This window comes from Scyliorhinus torazame, chromosome 19, assembly GCF_047496885.1.
Source record: "Scyliorhinus torazame isolate Kashiwa2021f chromosome 19, sScyTor2.1, whole genome shotgun sequence".
Lineage (NCBI taxonomy): Eukaryota > Metazoa > Chordata > Chondrichthyes > Carcharhiniformes > Scyliorhinidae > Scyliorhinus > Scyliorhinus torazame.
In genome coordinates this window covers 51,036,601-51,056,036 of record NC_092725.1, presented here as the reverse complement: position 1 = coordinate 51,056,036, position 19,436 = coordinate 51,036,601, and the positions used below count along the sequence as shown (strand labels likewise).

The 19,436-nt window shown below is 49.3% G+C and overlaps 1 protein-coding gene across 2 annotated transcripts in view; it reads right to left on the bottom strand.

The window, feature by feature from the left end:
* Positions 1-19,436, bottom strand: part of large1 (LARGE xylosyl- and glucuronyltransferase 1) — a 678,219-nt gene that overhangs the window by 159,694 nt on the left and 499,089 nt on the right. For both annotated transcript variants that reach the window (XM_072484258.1, XM_072484259.1), the window contains exon 8: positions 1,840-1,952. In XM_072484258.1, the coding sequence (XP_072340359.1) occupies positions 1,840-1,952 (113 nt within the window). The remainder of the gene's footprint in view (positions 1-1,839; positions 1,953-19,436) is intronic.

The window sequence follows — 19,436 nt, the reverse complement described above, 5'->3', positions numbered from 1 at the left end:
TCATTGCTGTTTGAGAACTTGGCTGTGTGAAAATTGGCACAGAGGGAGAGAGAGGGGGGACCAAATAAGGCAACACACCTTGGGCTGATTGCATGGTTCTAAACAAGCCAAGGGAATACATGATGAATGCCAGGACCCTGTGAAGTACCGAGGATCAGTGGGACCTTGGTGAATGTGCACTGGTCCCTTAAGCTGACAAAGCAGGTAGATACAGTGGTTAAGAAGGCATATGGTATACTTGTCTTTATTGGTTAGTCAAAAAAGTATTGTGTGCAATTCTGGAATCCACATTATAGGAGGGATGTGATAGCATTGGAAATGGTACAGAGGAGATTTACCAGGATGTTGCCTGGGTGAGAGAGTTTTAGCTATGAAGAGAGAGTGAATAGATCAAAGGTGTTTTCCTTGAGAGACAGGGATAGAGTAGACAGAAAGAAACCTTTCCCCTTGGTGGAGGGATCAGTGACCAGGGGGCATAAATTTAAGGTAAGGGGCAGGAGGTTTAGAGGGGATGTGAGGGAAAACCTTTTCACCAGAGGGTGGTGGGTGTCTGGAACACGCTGCCTGAGAGGCGGTTGGAGGCAGAGACCCTCATAACAGTGAAGAAGTATTTAGATGTGCACTTGCGATGCCAAGGTTATGGGCCAAGTAACAGCCTCCCCGAACAGGTGCCGGAATGTGGCGACTAGGGGCTTTTCACAGTAACTTCATTTGAAGCCTACTTGTGACAATAAGCGATTTTCATTTTCATTTCATTTCATTTTCATTTCATTTCAAGTGCTGGAAAATGGGATTGGAATAGTTAGGTGGTTGTTTCTGGCTGGCGCAAGAAAGACTTGGATTTATATTGGGTTTTTCATAACCACCAGACTTCTCAATGTGCTTTACACCCAATAAAATGAGATAAGTTACTGTTGCAATGTAGGAAATACAGTAGTCAATTTACACACAGCAATATCCCATAAACAGAAACGGGATTATGGGCCGGGAATCTGTTTTTCTGATGTTGATTGAGGAATAAATATTGGCCAGGACATGGGGGACATACTCCCAGCTCTTCCTCAAATTGTAATCGCACTTTATACCCCCCGAAAAGGAGGGCAAAATATTTTCCTTTCTGGTTTCGTTTTCACCATTGTTACTGTCACATCTTGCCTGACAAGAGCAGTCCTTACACTGGAGTGAACGATTGAAGCATCCTGTTATTCTCCGATGGATCCTGTGGCTGACTACATACCTGGCATTACTTACGCCGCATTGTGACCAGTGGGCAGTCCAAGGAGGGGAAAGAACAAATAAAGAACTGAGTCGATGGGAAAAGGGAGAATTCATCCGCGTGTAATTTTTAGATTCAAGTTGGGGGGGGCTAGGAAGATGCAATTTGATCAAAACCAACATATTTAAGTGTCCTCTCTTTCGAACTGGAGTATCGATGGTCGGTGTCGCATGTTAAAGAGGTTAACTGGAATGGACTGAGCTTTTTTTTAAATTCATTTACAGGATGTGGGTGTCACCCTTATTGCCCATCCTGAACTGACCATCATTTCAGAGAGCATTTGAGAGTCAACCAAAATTCCGTGGGTCTGGAGTCACATGTAGGCCAGACCAGGTAAGGACGGCAGATTTCCTCCCATAAAGAACCAGATGGGCTTTTAACGATGATCAGTAATGGCTTCATGGTTATCATTAGACTTTTCTTTTTAAATTCCAGATTTTTACTGAATTCCAATTTTGCCATCTGCCATGGGATTCGAACCCCGGTCCCCAGATCTTGCCTTGGGGGTCTCTGGATTACCACTACGCCACCACCTCCCCAAGATCCATTGTATGTGTACCTACCTGATCAGCCAGTGAAGTGGACAACATGTTCATCAGCTCCCGTTCTGCAGTCAAACGCCACATCTGCTCCCATTTCATTTTCCGCAACTTGTCCAACAGTAGCAGGATGACCCCTGAGAGACATAAAAACATATTCTTTTTGAGAAAAACGCATGAAAAGTCCAGAGGCAAACAACTGGGAGTCACATAGCAACAAGTAGGAGCGGGAATAGGCCTTTTGGCCCTTCGAGCCTGCTCCACCAGTCAATATGATCATGGCTGATCCTCCATCTCAATTCCATATTCCCGCTTTCTCCCCATAGCCCTTGATGTCATTAAAATCTAACAAAATATCTATCTTTTGAATACATTCAGTGACTTGGCCTCCAAAGTCTTCTGTGGTGGAGAATTCGACAGCTTCACTACCCCTTTGGGTGAAGAAATCTTTCCTCACCTCAGTCCTAAATAGTCTATCCCGTATCCTGGGGCCGTGTCCCCTGGTCCTAGATTCCCCAACCAGAGAAAACATCTACCCTGAGCCTAGTTTTTTTCAGCCCTGTTAGAATTTTATACATTTCAATCATCAATTTAAAAAAAAAAACATTATTTAAAAATTCATCAGCTACCATCAATTCCACACACACAAGAAAACATACATCCCAAATCTTGGAGCTGAATTCCCAGAATAGCATCTGTCCAATGAAGAAATTCCCTCTGGTATCATCTTTCAAAATGCCAACTCAGCTATCTCCGCAACATATCATCCAGATGCTTCTTAAAGTGTCCTGGATTGACCCACCCTTTCTGGCTCTTGCTCTGGCTCCAACTGTTGAACAATCTCTACATAAATAAATCTTTTTTGGTGTCTCTCTCTCTCAAGTTTGACCCGTTGCATTGATGAGCCACAAGAAAGTCGCCCAAAGAAAGACAACTGAAATTTCTCATTGATCTTTGAAGGTAATCATTTAAAAATGCACCAATCTATCTTGAAGTCAGTCTGAAATTTGTCCTCCCAATTCAAAAGAACCCAATCATGTTCCATTATATTGAACTTCAATACAGCTAGTCAGTTCCTATTAGCCCTCATTCAATAGAATAGAATTCTTACAGATTAAATTAGTTCTTATTGTGTTGGACAGATATCCATTGCACCAAACCAATTTCTACTTCGTTCCATTGCACACATTGCTGTACATTAAATCAGATTCAATCCCATTACACAATAGGGTACATCTTCCATGTCCTCTCTTGAAAATTTTCAAGACAAGGGAAACCTTTTGTAGCTTTTCAACACATTTAGACAGAGATGGGAACTCAGATGAACATATGGACAAGGAGTAGGCCATTCAGCCCCTCGAGCCTATTCTGCCATTTAATAAGAACATGGTTGATCTATCTGATAGTGACCTCAAACCTACATCTCACAAACCCGCAAAAAACCTATCACCCCCTCACTTACCAAGAATGTATCCACCTCTGCCTTAGAAATATTCAAAGGCTCTGCTTCAACTGTGTTTTGTGGAAGGAAGTTCCAAAGACCTATGACCCTCAGAAAAAAATATCACCGCACCACGTTTTAAATGGGTGACCCCTTATTTTTAAACAGTGACCCCTAGTTCTAGATACTCCCACAAGAGGATACATTTTCGGGAGTGGGAGAGAGAGAGGGAGCCAGAGCGCATCGAGTGCAGCTTGGGATTCAGGTAGGTGTTTAAATTTGCCCCCAGGTTCCAGCAGCCTTCATTTCCGGGAGCGGGAGAGAGAGAGGGAGCCGGAGCGCAGCGAGTGCAGCTTGGGATTCAGGTAGGTGCTTAAACTTGCCCCCAGGTTCCAGCGGCCTTCATTTCCGGGAGCGGGAGAGAGAGAGGGAGCCGGAGCGCAGCGAGTGCAGCTTGGGATTCAGGTAGGTGCTTAAACTTGCCCCCAGGTTCCAGCGGCCTTAATTTCCGGGAGAGGGAGAGAGAGAGGAGCTGAAGCGTAGCGAGTGCAGCTTGGGATTCAGGTAGGTGCTTAAGTGTTTGATTTTTACCTCTATTTAAGTTGGACGGTTGCTAAACCCGAGACACTACACTTGTAGTTCCTCCCACCCTTCCACCTCCTCTAACCTAAGGGGGTGAGTGAATATCAGGTAAGCTCTCTCTTTTCTTTTATCTGCAAGTTATAGCTTCAGATTTTCGGCGGGAGCAGTGGCCAGGGGTCTGTCGGGAAGGTAAGTTTACCCTTAAAAAACTTACTTTGCAGGAGAAGTGGCGTTCAGATTTTCGGCGGGAGCAGTGGCCAGGGGTCTGTCGGGAAGGTAGGTAGCTGGGAGATATTTAACTCTTCGTGGGTTGGTAAGTATTGTGATTGGTAAGTAAAATCCTTATTTCTTTCACTTATTCATTATTTGATATTATATTTGTAATCAGTTCAGGTAAAGTGTAAAAATGGCAGGAGATCCCAGACCCGTGTTATGCTCCTCGTCCTCAATGTGGGAGTTCAGGGACGCGGCCGATGCCCCTGACTCCTTCATGTGCGGGAAGTGTGTCCAGCTGCAGCTCCTGTTAGAGCGCATGACGGCTCTGGAGCTGCAGATGGATTCACTTTGGAGCATCCGCGATGCAGAGGAGGTCGGGGATAGCACGTTCAGTGAGTTGGTCACACCACAGAATAGGATTGGTGAGGGAGACAGGGAATGGGTGACCAAAAGGCAGAGAAAGAGCAGGAAGGCAGTGCAGGTGTTCCCTGCGGTCATCTCCCTCCAAAACAGGTATACCGTTTTGGATACTGTTGGGGGAGATGATTCACCAGGGGAAGGCAGTAGTAGCCAGGCTCATGGCACCGTGGCTGGCTCTGCTGCACAGAAGGGCGGGAAAAAGACTGGCAGGGCTATAGTCATTGGGGATTCAATCGTAAGGGGAGTAGACAGGCGTTTCTGTGGTCGAAAACGAGACTCCCGAATGGTATGTTGCCTCCCGGGTGCACGGATCAGGGATGTCTCAGATCGGCTGCAGGACATACTGAAGGGGGAGGGTGAACAGCCAGTTGTCGTGGTGCATATAGGCACCAACGATATAGGTAGAAAACGGGATGAGGTCCTACAATCAGAATTTAGGGAGTTAGGAGATAAGTTAAAAAGTAGAACCTCAAAGGTAGTAATCTCAGGATTGCTACCAGTGCCACGAGACAGTCAGAGTAAAAATTCAAGAATAGTCAGAATGAATACGTGGCTTGAGAGATGGTGCAGGAGGAAGGGGTTCAGATTTTTGGGACATTGGAACCGATTCTGGGGGCGGTGGGACCATTACAAATCGGATGGTCTACACCTGGGCAGGACTGGAACCAATGTCCTAGGGGGTGCTTTCGCTAACACTGTTGGGGAGGTTTTAAACTAATATGGCAGGGGGATGAGAACCAGGGGCGAGATTCTCCGACCCCCCGCCGGGTCGGAGAATCGCTGGGGGCTGGCGTGAATCCCGCCGGTTGCCGAATTCTCCGGCACCGGATATTCGGCGCCCAAACAAAGCCCTCCGAGTGTTAGAACCTGCAAGCACCCCACGGGATGGGAACAATTAACCCCCCGTGGACCTGGCGGAATACGCTCCCCAGTATGAGGGACCTCTAAATCTCTTTGGGCAGCACGGTAGCACAGTGGTCAGCACTGTTGCTTCAGAGCTCCAGGGCCCCAGGTTCGATTCCCGGCTTGGGTCACTGGCTGTGCGGAGTCTGCACATTCTCCCCGTGTGTGCGTAGGTTTTCTCCGGGTGCTCCGGTTGCCTCCCACAGTCCAAAGATGTGCAGGTTAGGTGGATTGGCCATGCTAAATTGCCCATAGTGTCCAAAATTGCCCTTAGTGTTGGGTGGGGTTGCTGGGTTATGGGGATAGGGTGGAGGTGTGGACCTTGGGTAGGTCCAAGTGCCGGTGCAGACTCGATGGGCCGAATGGCCTCCTTCTGCACTGTAAAAAAAAAAGAAATTCTATGTATTCTATGGAAACAATGTATGATCCATAAAGCCAGACAGTTAGGCACTGGCGAGGCAGCCCAGTTGGGATCTACCCAGAGATGTGTGATAACAGTGATTGTAAATAAATGATTCTCTGAACTACTGGGTGAGGACTCCTTTGTGGCCTTATCAAACTAAGTTTACAGTTGTGTCCAAAATGGGAGGGACTGCAAACAATCAAAGAGACTGGATAATTTGTGAAGCTCAGTTGGTGGGTGGCAGATGGCATTAAATGCGGGTTAGTGCAAATTTATAAAATTCAGAAAGATTGTTAAACAGCGGCAACAGAAACCAATTGATACTTTCGCAGGACAAGTCCTGGCAGTTGAATCAGTAAATCCATCAGCCATGGCGTGTGCCAATTGAAAGGGAAGAAAATAGGATTTGGGGCCATGGAGCTCGGGAAATGGAGCATAAATGCCAGGATGTTGCTGTGAATTTATTCTGAGCTATTCAGGAGTGTTCTGGCTCCTATATAATGGTTCACTGTTTAAAAATAAGGAGGGGCAGCACAGTGGCGCAGTGGTTAGCACTGCTACCCACAACGCTGAGGACCCAGGTTCGACCCCGGCCCCGGGTCACTGTCCGTGTGGAGTTTGCACATTCTCCCCGTGTCTGCGTGGGTTTCGCCCCCACAACCCAAAGATGTGCAGGTTAGGTGAATTGGCCATGCCAAATTGCCCCTTAATTGGAAAACAAATAATTGGCTACTCTACATTTATAAAGAACAAAACAAAACAAAAAATAAGGAGCCGCGCATTTAAAACGGAGATGAAGTGAAGCTTTTTTTCCACTCAGAGGGCTGAGTTGGCCTTGGGCAGCATTGTGGCATGGTGGTCAGCACTGTTGCCTCACCTCGCCAGGGACCAGGGTTCAATTCCGGCTTTGGTGGAGTTCTGTGGGGTTTGTACGTTCTCCCCCAAGTCTGTGTGGGTTTCCTCCCGGTGCTCAGAGTTCCTCCCACAGTCCAAAGATGTGCAGGTTAGGTGGATTGGCCATGATCCAATTGCCCCTTGATGTGCAGCCTGGCTATGGGATTATGGGGATAGGGCAGGGTCGATGGGGGAAGTGTAAACGGGTAGCTCATTTAGAAGGGTCGGTGCAGACTTCATGGGTCGAATGGCCTCCTTCTGCACTGTCGGGATGTTATGATTCAATGAGTCTTTGGAACTCTCTTCCTGAGAAGGTGGTGGAAGCAGAGTCTTTGAATATTGTTAAGGCCGAGGTGGATAGATTCTTGGTAAGCGAGGAGGTGACAGGTAATTAGGGGGCAGGCTCGAAGGGATGAATGGCATACCCGCTATTCATATGAAGATTGCGAGCTGTGAATAGTCACCTGACTAAGAGGGGCTGCAAAAGATCACTAACTTCCTTAATTCTTATTTAGCTATTGTGTTAAAGCATTGGACTAGAGTTAATCCAAACTGATGCATTCATTTCAATGGATCTGCGTCAAACTGTGACTGAATTGACGAGGAAGTAAGTTGTTCTGTGAATAGAGGATAAAAGCTAGCAATCTGATAAACATCAAATGACAGTGGTTAGCACTGCTATCTCACGCAAAGGTCCCGGGTTTGTTCCCGGACCCGGGTCACTGTCCGTGTGGAGTTTGCACATTCTCCCCGTGTCTGCATGGGGTTTTGCCCCCACAACCCAAAAAGATGTGCAGTGTAGGTGCAGTGTTGGGGCAGCATGGTAGCATTGTGGATAGCACAATTGCTTTACAGCTCCAGGGTCCCAGGTTCGATTCCGGCTTGGGTCACTGTCTGTGCGGAGTCTGCACATCCTCCCCGTGTGTGCGTGGGTTTCCTCCGCGTGCTCCGGTTTCCTCCCACAGTCCAAAGATGTGCAGGTTAGGTGGGTTGGTCATGATAAATTGCCCTTAGTGTTCAAAATTGCCCTTAGTGTTGGGTGGGGTTATGGGGATCGGGTCGAGGTGTTGACCTTGGGTAGGGTGCTCTTTCCAAGAGCCGGTGCAGTCTCGATGGGCCGAATGGCCTCCTTCTGCACTGTAAATTCTATGTCTATGTCTATTGGCCATGGTAAATTGCCCCCTAATTAGAAAAAAAGAATTGGATACTCTTAAAGTTATTTAAAAAATAAAAAATTTTAAAAAGGAAATTTGTGTTGGAGTTTCCCCGGTTACCAAACTGCTCAAATAGAACATAGAACGATACAGCGCAGTACAGGCCCTTCAGCCCACGATGTTGCACCGAAACAAAAGCCATCTAACCTACACTATGCCATTATCATCTATATGCTTATCCAATAAACTTTCAAATGCCCTCAATGTTGGCGAGTTCACTACTGTTGTAGGTAGGGCATTCCACGGCCTCACCACTCTTTGCGTGAAGAACCTACCTCTGACCTCAGTCCTATATCTATTACCCCTCAGTTTAAAGCTATGTCCCCTCGTGCTAGCCATTTCCATCCACGGGAGAAGGCTCTCACTGTCCACCCTATCTAACCCCCTGATCATTTTGTATGCCTCTATTAAGTCTCCTCTTAACCTTCTTCTCTCTAACGAAAACAACCTCAAGTCCATCAGCCTTTCCTCATAAGATTTTCCCTCCATACCCGGCAACATCCTGGTAAATCTCCTCTGCACCCGCTCCAAAGCTTCCACGTCTTTCCTATAATGCGGTGACCAGAACTGTACGCAATACTCCAAATGCGGCCGTATCAGAGTTTTGTACAGCTGCAACATGACCTCATGACTCCGGAACTCAATCCCTCTACCAATAAAGGCCAACACTCCATAGGCCTTCTTCACAACCCTATCAACCTGGGTGGCAACTTTCAGGGATCTATGTACATGGGCACCTAGATCCCTCTGCTCATCCACACTTCCAAGAACTTTACCATTAGCCAAATATTCCGCATTCCTGTTATTCCTTCCAAAGTGAATCACCTCACACTTCTCTACATTAAACTCCATTTGCCACCTCTCAGCCCAGCTCTGCAGCTTATCTATGTCCCTCTGTAACCTGCTACATCCTTCCGCACTGTCGACAACACCACCGACTTTAGTGTCGTCTGCAAATTTACTCACCCACCCTTCTGCGCCCTCCTCTAGGTCATTGATAAAAATGACAAACAGCAACGGCCCCAGAACAGATCCTTGTGGTATGCCACTTGTAACTGAACTCCATTCTGAACATTTCCCATCAACCACCACCTTCTGTCTTCTTTCAGCTAGCCAATTTCTGATCCACATCTCTAAATCACCCTCAATCCCCAGCCCCAGCCACAAATGTGGCTTTTGACATTGTCAAAAGTAAAGGCAACAGAATGTATACAAAAATGGTTCCCCCAATGGCTCAGCAGGTTGTGCAGTAAGGAATGGAATTAAATAGACCAGGTTTGATTACTGTTCTGTTTGGAGATATCAGACCATGATGGGGTGTTAAAATGGACTGGGGCGTAGAGAGAGTAAGAGTGATCAGGGTTCCTGTTCTTGATCACGGTAAAGCAACCCTCGATCAGAAAGTGCGATATATAATAGGTGCTGCGCTATGAACGGTTCCACATTCAAACAGCCTTGGGTAAGATACTGGAACAAAATGCAGCTGAGCAACAGGAGAAAAGAAGCAAAGGCTAACAGAATTTGGTAAAGTTTATTATGTGCTACTTTGAAATATGTTCACTGAGGGTCTTACACAAATGAATGTGTTTAATTAGGGAGTCAGAGACTTCCATTTATATAGTGGGGATGGGTCAGGGAATTCGCAAGGCCTTGCATTAAAAAATGGTGTTGGACAGTGCATAGGTTGCTGAAGGTCTGATACCTGGCATGTCTGAGATGACACATGGACTGATGGGGAAGCACTTTGAGATATAAGGCGGGATTCTCCATTGCCCGACACCGAAATCGGGAGCGCCGATCGGGCGGAGAATAGCTCCCGACGCCAAAATCGTTGCAGGCAACGGTTTGACACCGAGACGCGATGCTCCTCCCCTCCAAATCGGCATAATTGCAACGCAACTAGTTGCAACCGAGTTTGCATCTTATTATCAGGCCCACCAGCAATGCTCCACCTCCGATGCACCGAGTTCCCGCCGGCGCGGTCCACGTGTGCTCTCAACAGCAGTGAACCTGGCGTAGTGGCTGCGGCGAGAGAATACTTTCTCTCGCCGCTATACTTTGCCGACAGTCGTGCCGCTGGCCGGGGGACTTCTGCCAGGGGTGTGGGAGTAGTGAGGGGTGGCCAGGAGGTGGTCTGTGGGTCGGGGTGGATGGGGACACGGTCCAGCACAACCGCACCATCTTTTCGGGCACGATCGGTGTGTGTGTGTGGGGTACAGCCCTGTGCGTGTCCATCATGGACCCGGTGATTCCCGCAGCATTTTTCGTGTGTTCTGCGGGTGTTCCATGCGGCACCAGTGCTAGCCCGTCACCGCTAAAGGAATCGGTGTGGGTGTGGAACCAATGTTTCTGACATGGAACTGCACAGATCCTCCATTGTGTTAGCACTTAGACTCCGGAACGGACAATCCAGCCCATAGTGGGCTGGATTCTCCAATTTGAAGACTAAGTGCTGACGCCAGCGTGGGAACAGTGGCGTTTTACGCCCAAAAAATGGCGCCAAAGCTGCATCGATCCTCCGGCTGGTGGGGGGCTAGCAGGCACACAGCGTAAAGCCCCCGGCCGCGCGGATCCAGCCTGCCAAAAACTGCTCTCCTTTGACCAGGTCCAGACCACCCCCCACCAGTGCGCCCAGCCCCCGCCAAAGCCACCCTTGCCCGCGGAATAGCTCCCACCCGACTGTGGCGGCACTGGAATCAGTCCGCAGCCGCCACGTCGGGTTCATGAAAATAAAAAGGATAAGTATTCCACGCCGTCGGGAACTCGGCCCATTGGGGGAGGGCCTCAGGTAGGGTCCTGCGGCCATCCCGCCGGCGTGCAGCCGTTTTCGAGGGGGCGGAGCATTGCAAAAGCAGCGCCGCCCCCAACTTTGGCACAAACGGTGATTCTCCGGCCGATCGCCGAAAGCAATTTCGGCGTCGGCGATCGGACAATCCCGCCCATGTCTCAATTCCACCACAGCCCCGACAAGGGGTCCTTAAAATGTGGATTGGCGAACCATACTTTGCTCAAGTTTGCTTTGAGTTTGGTGTTAAATAGAAGCTGTAGTTCCAGCTTGATTATTTACAGTTGTGTCGCATCTAAAGGGCAGCAAACATTACAGAAGATTAGCCAGGTCAGCCTTTAACATGCTTTAACTTTATACAAGAAAACAGTTTTGCACACATTCTCCTGACTTGTTCCGTCATCTGATATTAAAGGGGAAACTAGTATTGTGATTAACAACAAATTTCTTATCACACTTGAGATATCAGGCATCAATTCCAAAGAGAAACTTGCTCTCGTGCTCATACTTCTCTCCTCATTTTGCTGCTGGAGTTCCAGGGAAGCTCAGTGAAAGCTGGGGGAACAGCACCTCAACTTCCAATTAGGCACTTTGCAGCCTTTTGGATTCAACACTTGTAAGGGTCCTTCATGTTTATTTCCTGTCTATTCCCAATTATTTTATTTCATTATTTTTTTAAAAATAAGCATTTTATTAAGGTATTTTTGGTATAAAAACAACAAAATAGACAATATACATGCAACCATAAACATAGTGCAAAAACCAGTTACCTTTCGCACAGGTCATAGATTCATAGAATTTACAGTGCAGAAGGAGGCCATTCGGCCCATCGAGTCTGCACCGGCTCTTGGAAAGAGCACCCTATCCAACTGCACACCTCCACCCTATCCCCGTAACCCAGTAACCCCTCCCAACACTAAGGGAAATTTTGGACACTAAGGGCAATTCAGCATGACCAATCCACCTAACCTGCACATCTTTGGACTGTGGGAGGAAACCGGAGCACCCGGAGGAAACCCACGCAGACACGGGGAGAACGTTCAGACTCCGCACAGACAGTGACCCAAGCCGGGAATCGAACCTGGGACCCTGGAGCTGTGAAGCAATTGTGCTAACCACTATGCTACCGTGCTGCCCTTATAAGGTCCCACCCTTATTACTCCCTACTCTAACCTAAAGTACCACCCCCCCCCCCCCCCCCCCCCCGCCCGCCCGCCCCGTCTGCTGACGATGAATTTTCCGCAAGGAAGTCGACGAACGGCTGCCACCTCCGTACGAACCCTAACAGTGAACCTCTCAAGGCGAACTTAATTTTCTCCATACAGCAAAAGTTAGCCATGCCCAATAGCCAGGTCTCCGACTTCGGGGGCTTTGAGTCGCTCCATGCCAATAGCATGTCTCCGGGCTACCAGGGAAGCAAAGGCCAAAACATCTGCCTCTTTCTCCTCCTGGATTCCCGGACCTTCCGACACCCCAAAAACCGCCACCTCTGGACCCAGCGCCACCCTTGTTTTTAACACCGTGGACATGACGTCCGCAAACCGCTGCCAAAATCCCCAAAGCGTTGGACATGTCCAAAACATGTGGACATGGCTCGCTGGTCCTCCCGCGCATTTTGTGCACCTGTCCTCCACCCCAAGAAATCTGCTCATCCGGGCCACTGTCATGTGAGCCCGGTGCACAACCTTAAATTGTATCAGGCTGGGTCTGGGACATGTTGCGGACGCGTTGACGGTACTCAACGCGTCTGCCCATAAACCATCCTCTATCTCACCTCCCAGCTCCTCCTCCCACTAGCGCATCAGCTCCTCGGTCTGTGTCTCCTCTGACCCCATATGCTCCTTATAGATAACCGAGATGCTCCCCGCCCCTACTCACCCACTGGAAATTACCCTGTCCTGAATCCCCCTCAGCGGTAGGAGCGGGAAGGTTGCCACCTGTTTACGATGAAAGTCCCGCACCTGCAGATACCGGAATTTGTTTCCCCTCGCCAACCCAAACTTTTCCTCCAGCACCCTCATACTCGGAAAGCACCCCTCTATAAACATGTCCCCCATCCTCTCAATCCCTGCTCTCTGCCATAACCGGAACCCCCTGTCCATACTCCCCGGGGCAAACCTGTGGTTATTGCAAATTGGGGCCCAGACCGATGCTCCCTCTGCTCCCACATGTCTCCTCCATTGCCCCCAGACTCTCAGGGCCGCCACCACCACGGGGCTGGTGGAGTACCGTGCCGGTGGGAGCGGCAGAGGCGCAGTTACCAATGCCCCCAGACTGGTGTCCTTACAAGAAGCCGCCTCCATACGCACCCACGCCGACCCCTCCCCCACCACCCACTTCCTGATCATGGCTATGTTAGCTGCCCAGTAATAGTTGCTAAAATTTGGCAGCGCCAGCCCGCCCTCTCCCCAGCTCCGCTCAAGCATTACCTTCCTTACCCGCGGGGTCTTGCGCGCCCAGACGAAGCCCGTGATCACCCTGTTGACCCGCTTAAAAAAGAATTGCGGAATAAAAATGGGGAGACATTGGAATACAACTAGGAACCTCGGGAAGACAGTCATTTTCACCGTTTGTACCCTCCCGGCCAGCGGCAATGGGAGTGCGTCGCATCTCCGGAAATCGTCCTTCATTTGGTCCACTAGCCGGGCCAGATTCAATTTATGCAGCCGGTCCCATTCCCGCGCCACTTGGATGCCCAGGTATCTAAAACTACCCCCTACTGACCTAAACGGCAGCTCCCCCAGTCGCCCCTCTTGTCACCTCGCCTGAATCACAAACATCTCACTTTTATTCATGTTTAGCTTATACCCCGAAAACCGGCCGAATTCCCCTAAAATCTTCATGATTTCCTCCATCCCCTCTACTGGGTCCGAAACGTACAGAAGCAGATCATCCGCAGAGAGCGAAACCCTGTGCTCCACCCCCCCCTTCCGAAGTTGTCCTGTTCGTCCGTACGCTTGCCACAGGAGCCTGATACAGTAACCTGACCCAGTCAATAAAGCCCCGCCCAAATCCGAACCGTCCCAGTACCTCCCACAGATAGTCCCACTCTACCCGATCAAAATTGCGATCATTACCTCAACCTCCCTACCTTCCGGGGGCATCATGATCACATTTAAGTCTTCTTACATTGGCCACCAACTGCCTACCCTTAACAAACCCCGTCTGGTCTCCCCAATAACATCCAGAACACAGTCCTCAATCCTGGAGGATAAGATTTTGGCCAGCAGTTTGACGTCCACATTCAACTGGGATATCGGCCTGTAGGACCCACACCGCTCCGGGTTCTTGTCACACTTCAGAATCAGCGAAATCATTGTCTGTGACATCGTCGGGGGCAGAACCCCTCTTTCCCTTGCCTCATTGAACCTCCTCAACAACACCAGCCCCAATATCCCCAAGAACGTTTTCTAAAACTCCACTGGGTACCTGTCCGGGCCCGGGGCCTTACCCGCCTGCATGGCCTTCAAGTCCTCCACTATCTCTTCCAGCCCGATCGGGGCACCCAGCTCTTCTACCCGCTCTCCGTCCACCGTTAGGAAATTCAGCTCCTCCAAGAAGCGCCTCATCCCCTCCGGCCCCGTACGGGGTTACGACCTGTACAGCCTTCTGTAAAAATCTCGAAACACCTTATTCACCCCTACTGAATCACCAACCAGGTTCCCCTCACCGTCCTTTACTTTCCCTATCTCCCTAGCTGCTCCCTCTTTCTAAGCTGCTGTGCAAGCATTCTACTGGCCTTCTCCCCATGTTCATAAATTACCCCCCTCGTCTTTCTCAGCTGCTCCACCGCCCTCCCTGTGGTCAGCAAGCTAAACTCCGCCTGCAGTCTCCGCCGTTCCCTCAGGAGCCCTGCCTCTGGGGTCTCCGCATACCTCCTATCAATCTATAGTATCTCCTTTACCAGTCGGTCTGTCTCTGCCCTGTCCACCTTCTCCCTATGGGCCCGGATCGAGATCAGCTCCCCCTTACCACCGCCTTCAGTGCTTCCCAGACCATCGCTGCTGAAATTTCCCCCATGTCATTGACCTGCAGGTAGCTCTGAATACATTTCCTCGGCTGCTCGCACACCCCTTTTTCCGCCAAAGTCCCACATCTAACCTCCAGTGCGGGGGCTGGTTACTGTCTTTACTAACCTGCAGGTCAACCCAGTGCGGAGCATGGTCTGAGATTGTGATCGCCGAGTACCCTGTGTCCACCACCCCTGCCAGCAAGGCCCTGCTCAAAATAAATCAATCAATCCGGGAGTACACTTTATGCACGTGTGAGTAGGAGAACTCCTTCACCCTCAGCTGCCCAAATCTCCATGGATCCACCCCCCCATCAGCTCCATGAACCCTTTAGTTCCTTTGCCATTGCTGGCACCGTTCCCGTTTTCGAGCTTGACCGGTCCAAGCCTGGGTCCATAACTGTATTGAAGTCCCCTGCATAGCAACAACACCCTGTAACCCAATCCCTTTCCTAGCACAGGGCTAAATCGCTGGCTTTGAAAGCAGACCAAGGCAGGCCAGCAGCACGGTTCAATTCCCGTACCAGCCTCCCCGAACTGGCGCCGGAATGTGGCGACTAGGGGCTTTTCACAGTAACTTCATTTGAAGCCTACTTGTGACAATAAGCGATTTTCATTTCAAACCAAACATATGCACCCCCCCCACTCTGCTTCTCAGAGCTAGCTCACCCAGCTAGCTTCGTGGCCCCCATCCCTTACTTCCACTCCTATGTCTTATGGTCTTATGGTAACAGTTGGTGATTGGAATTGATTCCACTGGAATATTTTGAGAGTTCCAGTTTTGATTCTGGAAATCTGATGGAGGAATCTAACTAACTCTCTCCCAAAAGATCCAGCAAAACTCTCTTCAGGAGGCCACTGTGAGGGCTGGCCCTCTCTCCAGTGGGTCTGGGTGTCATTTTCTTGACTTTTCAGAGGCCTGAAGTCAAACGGCGAGCTGGAAGTAAGTTTCGATGTGAAATAAAGTATCTGTGCAGAACGATATAGGCCTGGATGTGAACCTCAAGCCGAAGGCTCAGTTTGATAAGAACTAAAAGGAGGCACGGCGGCACAGTGGTTAGCACTGCTGCCTCACAGCGCCAGGGACCCCGGTTCAATTCCGGTCTTGGGTGTCTGTCTGTGTGGAGTTTGCACTTTTTCCCTGTGTCTGCGTGGGTTGCTCCCATGTGCTCCGGTTTCCTCCCAGGTGAAGGTTAGGTGGATTGGCCATGCTCAATTGCCCCTTAATGTCTGAAGGTTAGGTGAGTGTCGTGTTGTGTGCTCTGCTACACAGACGAACCAACACGGTTGCAGATGGTACAACTCTGTTTTATTACTAACAATAACAACATCTGTAAACTTGTTACTGTGGTTCGTTCATTACCCTCTAACCTGTGGACCCAGCCCTAACACTATCTTGGAGAGGCACTCAGCACGTGGTGAATGTCTGAGTGGCTTGCTGTGAGCTCTGTGCCCTGAGCTGTCTCCTGCTGGAATGCGCGGGAACTGTGGTGTTCCCGTTTTATAGTGCGTGTGCCCTTGCTTGTGATTGGCTGTGATGTTGCGTGTGTGTTGATTGGTCCGTTGATCTGTCCATCAGTATATGTGTTTGCACCATGATGTTTATCTGAACATCATGACAGTGAGGTTACGGGGATGGGGTGGAGTGTGGGCCTAGGTAGGGTGCTCTTTCAGAGAGTTGGTTCAGACTCAATGGGTTGAATGGCCTCCATCTGCACTGTGGGGATTTTATGAAAAGGCTTTGTTTAAGCTCGTTATTGTGAAAAATTTCCCTTCCAACATCCTCAAATGAAAAAGACCAACAATTTAAGAGCCTAGTTGGTCAATATTGCCTTTGATGCTCTACGAAAGCTAGCACAGATAAGTAATGATACCGTTTAATAAAGCCACATAAATAGCAAACAAGCAACTGAGTTTATTTCCAGAGGAATAGAACTGAAAGTAGAGACGTTTTTGTGGCATTATGTGAAATATTGAGAATACAAAGGGTTAATGTCATATCATAATTAACCACTAAATGGAGCTAGATGCAGAACCATATAAAGCACTGACTCACAGGCTTCTGGAAGAGAGTTGGAGAGAGTGCAGGGGAGAGGTCCAGTGAGCCTAGAGTACAGTTATAGATAGAGTGTAGAGACTAGTGTTAGAGTGTAGATTAGAGATGACTAGATTATTGTTTACTATAGGAGTAAGTGGTCGAGCTTTAATAAGTAGTAGAAATAAAAGTTAGCTTTGTTAATATACTTAGCTTCTGTGGTCTTTGTGAACACTACAACATCCATCCTGATAACAGAATCACAAAGAACACCTCAGTTATGTTAAACGTGTATCAAACCTTGTTTAGGCCACACATGTGGCGTACTGTGTACAGACAGGTCTCCCTATTGTAAAAACGTCACAGGGGCAATTGTGAAGGTGGGAAAAAAATTCACAGGGAGCATACCAGAATTGAGAGGCTATAATTATCAGGAAAAAACTGAACAAGCTCTTTTGTGTAGAAAAGAGATGACTGAGGGTGGTGGGGTGGGTGACCTAATTGAAGTCCTTTGGATTATAAAATGAAGTGATCGGGCAGACATAGACAAGGTGTGGGGTGGGTCAGAACTAGAGCCCTTAAATAGATAGTTACTAATAATCCAGTGGTGAATTCACAGGCATCTTCCAGAGTTATGCGAATGTGGAATTATACCTCATAATGTAGTTCAGGCAAATAGCACAGATGCATTTAAGGAGAAATTAGAGAACAAAATAAGGGGAAACGCAACAGTTGATGAGGATGAAGTTGGGTGGAAGTAGGCCTGTGTGTAGAGCAAGCACCGGTATTGACTTGTTGGACTGCATGGCCTGTCTCTGTGCCGAATATTCTCAGTAATGTTGTTGAACAACGCTCGCCAAACGAAAGGCAAGACTAAATTAATCAACTGAACGCTTCATTTCCCAGAAGACACTGCTGCTGATTTTTCATGTCAGAGGGCGAGCGGCAGGAACGCTGGGCGCCAGAGAGGAGCTCCAGACGTCACCTAGACAATGCACATCTTGTATATCCAGTCTATTGAAAGTGACAATCAACAGGAACCGGGAGAAACAGGGATGTTAACCTTTAGATCCCCCGGGAGGAGGAGAAAGGAAACAAGAAAGCAACATTTTGAACACATCTGCCTTTTGTCTCTGTTGACAGCAGATTAAAGAAGGAATCCCTCGTGTCTCCGCAGCATGCCAGAAGCAGGCAGCTCCAGCCTCTCTCCCTATCTCTCTCTCTTTCTAAATCGTCCTTTTGTAAAATCAAGGGGTCCTGGTCATTACTAAACTGATGAGATTGTAATAGTTAATTCCATGCTGCTAAACTCTTTGGCCTGTATTCTACATGGGGACAGTGGACCTGACCTTAGTTGAAATGCTAAGGCCGAGCTCACCTCCGCCTGGCCAGGTCAGCCCGCAGAGATTTTATTGCTATTTTAATTGGCTCAGGACAGGACCTCTGCCCCATCTGGAAGGAGGCCCGTCCCTGAGGAGCTGCCAGCTCACCAGCAGGCCAGCAGCTCCACTGGGAGTGGAGGGAAGCAGTGGCCACTGCTGGGACTGCAGGCAAGCCTCCAGCAACGATTAACGGTGGAATCGGATGAGAAACTAAGTTGGGATCTTCTGCTGGGGCCACTTCGGTAGGCCCAGACAAGGAGGGCAGGTGGAGAACTGGGTTCAGGAGGGCAGAGGGTGGGCGACATGTGAATGGTGGACACAGGTGGTACCCCCAGGCTCAGCCCACAAGAAAGTCGCCAGGCTTGAGGACTCCCCGCTATTAGAAAAATGCCAGTATTAGCAGGAAGAGGCTTTTAATTAATGGTCTGAATTAGTCCAAGGGCGGGCAGCCTACCACTTGTAAACAAGTGCAAGCGAGTATCTGCAAGGCAAGCTCCTCCACCATTGCACCCAGTTTAATGCCACATCCCCTTCCCAACCAGCCCTCTCCCAGAATGGCTGAAAATTCCACTTTAAATGGTGATGGGCCTTTTCGAGACAAACTGGATTGGCTACGCAGGAATTGTGAGTAATTGTACAAATTTTTGTTTCTGAAGCTGAAGCTCATCCAGATTCAGATATTTTCTCTAATGTTCCCCCCACAAGTTTAGATGGGATTGATTGTGTTCTTGTTTAACATTCTATCTGCCCTTCAAAGACCTCCCTGGGCACACCGATCGCAAAGGTTGTTTCGTCTATGACTCAATGCCAACTGATTAAACTCTGAGGTAGACACATGAGACGGGATTCTCTGAAAATGGGGCTAGGTCCCCACGCCGGCGGGAAAACCAGCACCAACGACTCCGGCGTCAACGGCCCCCCCCCCCCAAGGTGAGGAATTCTCAATTTCTAGGGGGCTAGGTCGGCACCGCTCCAGCCGGCACGAGTTCGCGAACGAGTGGAACGGCCGGCGTGATCTCGCGCAGGCGCGAAATGGCTGGCGTATTTCCACGTACGCGCAGACGGGCCGCGGCGTATTTCCGCACATTTCTCTTCTCCGGCCCGGCCCCCGGGCAATATGGTGGAGTCCTACAGGGGCCCGGCGCAGAGGAATGAAGGCCCCCATGGAAACAGCTTGCCCGCAGAATCGGTAGGCCCCGATCGCGGGCCAGGCAAGAGCCCCCCAGGGTCGGATCCCCCCGCGCCCCCCCCCCAGGACTGCCCCCGCATATTCACCGGCCAGGTCCCGCTGTGCGTGAGGTGAGTAATTCAGGCCGGTGGGACTGGCCAAGACTGGA